The sequence below is a fragment of the Coloeus monedula genome, assembly GCF_965178545.1.
Source record: "Coloeus monedula genome assembly, chromosome: 1".
NCBI lineage: Eukaryota > Metazoa > Chordata > Aves > Passeriformes > Corvidae > Coloeus > Coloeus monedula.
Window position 1 is genome coordinate 140,119,810 of NC_138781.1, and position 7,257 is coordinate 140,127,066.

General features: G+C 45.1%; 1 protein-coding gene across 2 annotated transcripts in view; it reads left to right on the forward strand.

Moving 5' to 3' along the window:
* Positions 1–6,638: 6,638 nt before the first annotated feature.
* The window catches only part of ZFPM2 (zinc finger protein, FOG family member 2), a gene marked incomplete at both ends in the record, with an annotated part of 303,859 nt that continues 303,240 nt past the window's right edge, over positions 6,639–7,257 (forward strand). For both annotated transcript variants that reach the window (XM_082293303.1, XM_082293304.1), the window contains one exon: positions 6,639–6,678. In XM_082293303.1, the coding sequence (XP_082149429.1) occupies positions 6,639–6,678 (40 nt within the window). The remainder of the gene's footprint in view (positions 6,679–7,257) is intronic.

Here is a 7,257-nt window from a genome sequence, read left to right on the forward strand (position 1 = left end):
TAAAAAACTACAGCTGTTCTTTCCCTCTTTCCTGTTTCTTCTATTCTATTATTCCTTAACTTTCCTTCATTTTTCTCATATCTTATTCTGAACTCCTCCCTCTCTGGGCTTATAAACTTCAAGAAAGTTCATGCTACATTATTGTTTGCATGTCTCAGAAAGGTGCCTCTCTCAGAAGCATGGTACAGAAGACTGTACAGAGCTAAGACTGTGCTAAGGGTAGTATGTTCCTGGGGAGGGTAAGGTCATGGAAAGCAGAGAAGTTCTCTGAGTTGTAACAAAACTGGCCTCTGAAGCCCACACACATGCCAAAACAGTAAGTTACTGCTGCTGTGGACTGCAGTCTTGCTACTGGCAGAAATCTGAAGCGTGGTGTGGGATTATGTATGTTTCAGTACATTTCTGAGTTTTCAGTAGCCATCTGTAAGCAGTGGGGTGAATGGGCTGCATTTCAGACAACCAAGGCATCCAGGAATATTTCTTCATAGGATACTGTTCCTTCCATCCCATACTCCAGATGCTGCCATATGTGTGATACAGTATCTTGTTGTGAACATGCATCCACATTTTCAGCTTTGTTCAAAAAGCTTTCTCTAGCTATGCCACACCAACTGAACTGTCTTTTCCAGCTGAAGGCACAGCACACGACAGGTTAGCTTGTGCAAGTCAGTTTTGCAGTAGAATGTTGCTGATATTGAGATATATTTTTTTCTATAAGGAGAGCATGGATGTCAAAATTAGGAGCTGAGTTGTATGTATAATTTTTCAGAAAGAAATCAAATTTCTTTTCAGGCATTACTACAATCCTGTGCAGTGAAAAAGAGTATTTTTACATTATTATGAAGATCCTGGCTATTCTGTGATTCCGATTTTAAGTTGCCCAAAATGTCTCAGCAGTTTGGTAGACTATCATTTTGTTCATCTATAAGATTACCTGAGCAATATCAGAGAGCATCCAGTCAGGAAATGAAGAATAATCTTTGCCACTATTTTTGGATAACAAAGAGATATAAATTTTAATGTGAGACGAAAAGTATCTTGCATAAATGAACTACCAAAAGAGATCAGTCATTTCTGCTCTAAATAAATACATGAAAAGAGACAGCAAGCTGACACCACGAAAATGCTAAGCTTTGCACCAACCAAAAATTAACTCAAATTCAGAGAATGCCCTCTTCAGGAAAAGTCTGCTTAGGAATCCAGAAAGTTTCTGAGGTTGCCATTTATTTCTACGCCATTCTTCCCTCTCCATATGTAGTGGACATGGGTTTTGGCCTCTAAAAACTGGCAGATGTCCCAGAATGGTTGCAAAGGTCTGGACTATCAACGTGAAGTCTGACTCAGCACTGATTCCAGCACTCTGTGAGTCTGGCATCCCACATTGCTGCATCCATTGAAATCCTGTGGCCAGGAACTTCACCGAAGGACTGTGATCATTCCTAGGGAGTAAAACATTCACAAAAAAATGTAGTAGCAATTTGGTTCTAACTTGTCTACAGGACTGGTTGAAAGGGCAGTTCATATCCACTGGTCTCACCCATTGTCTTAGATATCCTCAGATCTTCTGTAGGTTCTTTTGCATGTGAGGAACCTGCCTTGCAGCATTTTTCCTATATGTCATTTAGAAACACACTGGCAAGAGTTTTTTCTTCTTTATTTCAAAAGCCAGATGAAGTGTTACTTCTAAATTCAAAGCTCAGACTGATCATCTATCAGCTGCCCAGCGATATATTTAGGTCTATTTTCTTGCTGTCTTGGTATATGGCATGACCACACAGAAAATCTACACATTGCAAAATAAGAATAAACTGTCGATTTTTCAAAGAGCTGGGAAAAGGGTGAATTGTCCCATATTCATGCTAGAGGGGTATTAATTTGGAACCTTAACAATTTCATGATCAGTCTAGTTACCTATTTCACTCTTGGTCAATGAAAAAGAGGAATAAAGTTCTAAAAAGCTATGCCATGTACTCTTCCTAATGCTCTAAGTGGATAATACTTGGAAAAATACCAGCCTTTTCTCTTTCATTAAGAGCTAATGAACCAAACATTACAATTAAAATCATGGAAGAAGCCAAGTCCTTACTATGGAAATCACAGCCTAAGAGCCCAACAGAACCTATGCAATTATATTTTTAACATTACATACTCTTATTTGGTGTTATGAGTAGTCAGAACTCGATTATGTATACAACACAAAAATTAAGCATATTTTTTTAAAAATTCAATTGCTGCCTAAACTTAATGGTATCTTCATTATACAGCAGTATCTTTGCATATAATAGCCTGTATACAGATTTATGTAAGAATTCTGAAGTTATTTTCCTCAGTGTACATCCTTCTTTTCGCAAAAAAAAAAAAAAAAAAAAAAAAAAAGACAGGAAATCCATAATTGCTAGTCAAGAGGTTAATTCTGCTTCCAAGAAAATATTTCAAAATGTTAGTACTTCCTCATTTCAATGACAGAATGGAAAGATTGTTCTAAGAATCATTAAGTGTTCTCCAACAAAGGACATTGTTTTTAAAATCATGCATATTATCTGTGCATAAGAAAGTTACTAGCACTTGAAGATCATGAAATCTAAGCTGCACTTTTCCTGGTTTCTTTGCCAGAATTTAAGTTTTAAACTGTGATAATCATGCAGTTAGAAGGTTTCTCTAAATCTTTGTAGAACCTTAGCAAGGTGTAGAGAGTTGGAAGTGATGAAGTTCAAGATTATTAAGAAGTGAGCCTCTGTGGAGGTTATTTTCTTCTTCTTGAGATATTGATATTAACTAAGAGCATATATCTTCTGGACTGGTCCTATGCCACCACTGCTCACATCCAGTTACCATTTTGTTTGAAGAGAACTACACTTTTATACTATTCTTACTGCATCATTTCCTAATTATCTGTCTGTACCCTCAGCTTTTGGACAGATGGCCACCACTCCCTCAGTACAAAAACTGGACACATTCTTCCCCTGCCCCTACGCTCAGATGCTGCAGTTGCCTCCTGGCTAGGGTTACTGGTCCCCCGGCCATGCCGGCAAAGCACTCTGTGACCACTGTCTGGTGGCTACAGGCAACATTCAACAGGGGAACATGAAGAGCCAGTGAATGGTACAGGCACTGCGCCTTGGTACGGACAACATTGTAACTACACAGCAGTTTCTATAGCAGTTCAGAAAATTATGCAATTAGCGAGGGAGAGGTCGTTTGTATGAAAGATCTACTCTGAATGACTCTCTCTGCAGGGTCACAGAAAATGCTGGGCCTATTCTTGACCCCGGGGGAGAGCCACGCCACTTGACTTGTGTTCATGCAACTCTAACCCCTGCCACAGCAAAAGCAAGTGGCCTTGCCCACGCAGCTTATCGGAAACAGCTCCCGGTGAGCAGCACCGGAGATTGGCTTAACAAAAACACAGCGTCAGGGATCACGTGCAGAGCTCGAGCTGTTCCCTGGCCCAGCCTCAGCAACTACACATGGCCTGCTATAGATTTTTTTCATCTGGGATGTACTACAGGCTACTTATTCTGCCAAAGAAAATGGGCAATTTCCATGAAGTATTAAAATGTACTAAATAAGAGCTCCTCTATGAATTAGAGAAAATTGCTCATTAATTTACACCATTAATTACATTAATACAGCAGGCATATGTATGTTTCTTTTTTGGACAACTTTTTAAACTTTAGGTAAATAGGTCCAAAATAACCTGAAATACATGGAAATGACTAAGTATAATAATCCATTAAGAGATCAAACATGTCTCTGAATGGTCATAGAAATAATATAACTTTATACTAACTTTTGAGCTGATGAAGCAGAAAACAGCTTTAATGCCTCAGAACAGACAAAATACGTAACTAACAGTATTATTTAAATATTAACAAAAGCAGGAGTCAGCACAAAAATGATGTTATGTAATTTACGCCAAACAGCATTTAAGAATAAACACTTAGAGACTCTAGCATTGCTTCATTTTGCACTGCTGTTTATCACTTATTTGTAACTGGTTTGTACCACATAAAGTGTATTAACTTTTAAGTTACAGTGACAGTTTTACAAGTTACTTGTAACTTGTAACATATATTGTTCAAATGTTGGAAACAGATTACTCAACTTCATTCTTTTACACTTAACAGTTTAAAGGCAGTATCTGCCAAATTGCCTATGCAGACTAAAAACTGTGTGAGAGCCTGGCAACAAAATAGAAACAGAAATAAACGGTCAACCTATATGGAGGAAAAGACACTGCTATTTCTAATTAGGGAACCCAACTGCGATTTAAGAGAGCTGAGAATGTTGAGAATGGATAAAGATCAAATATAAACTTAAATTTGGAAGATGGGTTCTTCATTCTCATCCATGTAAGCCCCCTTCTGAGCCTTGTTCTGCAACAAAACAAAACCAGAGCATTTCACTTGGTGTATTATTATCAAGTTTATCTATTGCCATAGAATACCTTCCTGAAAACACTACCACTGTTACACTGGCAGTTAACCAAGAGCCTATACACCTCTAGGAAAGAAATTGAAATACAAATTTGGCACACCACGATTACTTCAGCTAAACAGAAAACGCTTATTATTTACTCAGATTCTTTAAAGTATCTGAACAACAACAAATGTTGAATATAGTTCACAGATTCCATCTTATTTTTTCTTTAATAAAAAAGTAGTTTTGTAAATTCAGTTGTCATGTACAAACACTGGTTTCTAACAAAATATGACGGAAAATTTTAGTACATCATCATGTTAGAATTTGTGCTGCTTATGTGAAGACTCCTGCAATATTGCCCCAAGAAAGCACTGAATGTGTCAAGAGGTCAAGTCAAAAACTGCTTCTGTGGAGACTATTTTGACCACAGAGCTAAGACTGAAAGCAAAGCTTAACAGTTTACCTGAACATGTCCTGCCAGTGAAGCTCTAAGAACACTTACTGTTGTATTACATTCATGTGTCAGATCTGAAATTCCTGGAAGCACAGTAGTAAAGACATTTCAGTATCAAACGTCCTTCCTTGGCATACATGAAATTAGGCCGATTCTCTTTCGTTTGTGTAGATAGTGGTTTTTCCCAGAATTTTTTAAAAGGTAATGTTTGACAACACTGAGAACGTGGTAATGGGCGTGTAATGCTTGGCAATGCACTGAGATACAGAGAGCATAGCCTGTTCATAGTGGGTCACTTATAACTATATACGTAAATGACATTATTCAAGTCATTAAAACAGAACGTTCAAGAGAAATTTTGTCCAAAGACACAGACTGTAAACATGGGCATTTGCTGATAGTTTTAGCTATGTCAAAACACTTAACTGGTTTCAGTAACGGGAGCGTCAAATGTTGGCTTCTACCAGGCAAGAAAAAAACGTTCACTACAATCACTGCTTAGGCGAAACTAACGAAGCCGAGGGACTCAGTCGGCCGGCTTGTCTCCCTCGCTCACCTACGAGTCAAAACCCGAGGGCGCGGGGGAAGGGGGGCAAACAGCGATGGCCGCACAGCCAGGACTCCCCAGGCTTTCGCAGCTAAGTGCAAGCGGCCAGAGAACCGCAAGGGAAGGACGCTGGCACGCTGGCAGCTCGCCCATCCGTCCGTCGGCTCAGGCAGCGCCCGGGGCTCCGGGCCGGCTCCGGCCGCGGCAGAGCGGCCCGCGCGTGGCGGCACCTGTGAGGCGCAGCGGGACCCCTCGGTCCGGAGGAGGCGGTGGGAAACCCGCTCGGAGCTCCCAGCCTTGGGCCGTGCGGGACCTCTCGGCCTGGGGGCAGCGCGGCAGGAAGCGCTTGCTCCCGCCGCGGGCAGCGCGGAGGCCGAGGCTGCGCGCCGCAGCGTGGGGACACCGGCTGTGCCGGGACACCCCGGAGGTTCCCTGTGCGGGGCGAGGGGACTCGTGCCGGCTGCCTGCTGTCACCGACTTTCTTCGCCCGTTCGCCCGCCGTGCCTCTTCCAGGAAAGTTGCAGCTCTCCCGGGGACCAGAAGCCCTGGCAGCGCCGGGACGATTGAAGCCTCCCGCCTCGACAGCCCGTGCCCCAGAGGCAGGAGGCGATTTGCATGCGGACTTGTCGCTGGTAGTAGCCACTGCCCGTCAAGCCTGACGGACAAACGCCCCCCTCTTTCCGCCCCCCCCGCCCCCCCCGGTCCCGGAAAGCCCCTCCCTCGCCCCCTCCCTCGCCGGCACCTCCTGCCGCCTGTCAGTCGGAGCGGAGCGCGGCGCGGGCGGCGGAGGTGGCGCGGCAACGGCAGAGAGCGGGCGGGAGAGGGAGAGAGAGAGCGAGGAGCCAAGCTCTCCCCTCCCTCTCTCCCTCCCTCCCTCTCTCTCTTCCTTCCTCCTCTCTCTCTCCCTCCCTCCCTCCCTCCCTCCCTCGCTCCTTCCCCTGCTCCCTCCCTCGGCTCTTTCTGCTTCTCTCTCCCCTCATTCTCGCTTTCCGTCTCACCCACCCCGATCTCCGTTTCTCTTCCCCTCTTCCTCCGTCACGCGCGCACACATTCTTACCCTTCTCCTTGTTTTTCTGTCATTTGACTTTGCATCTCAAGGCGGCCACCGGCTTCTCTATGAATCCCGTCTGTTGATCTGTCACCCTCCCTCCACCCCCGTCCCCTCCCAGCTCCACTCCTGTACCTGGAGCAAGGCAGGAGAGGCAGCCGAGCAGCATGTCCCGAAGGAAACAGAGCAAACCCAGGCAGATCAAACGTAAGTTTCCTGAGGGGGGCTCCCTCTAACAGACTTTTATTTATCTCGTTCTTGGGAGACGCGAGAGAGGTGGATGTGGGGATCAGTAGGGGGGTCCGGAGTACGGACTGATGAAACTTTGGCAGAGAGTCTGAGTAGGGGGAGAGAGAAACGGGACACGAGCGAAAGCTGGGAGCTGCTCCGATGCGGGTTGAGCAAGCTCCTCACTGTCTCGGTTTTTTTCGCTCCTTTGGAGCTCATGCTGCCGCCCCGTAGTCTGTTCAAACTATTGCTCCGTGTTTCGGAGTGGGATCGCTCATGTGTTTTTAAGTTGAACTAGCGCCGGGAGAGCACACAAACCAGCCTGCGAACACCGTCCCTACCTAACTGAGCAACTTTGTGCGCCTAGCGCGTGTGAACAGACCCATGCCGAGCCTGGGCTGCAGTAAGTACCAGAGGACCGCAGAAACGGTGTGCGGGAAAAGACAGCAAATTCCCGCGGGGAGCCCGTGGGCAGCGCCGCGCCGGCCCCGCTGTTCCCCCGGGCCCGCGGCCGCCCGCGCCGCTCGTGTCCCTCCGGGGCTCGCTCTGCACCCGCAC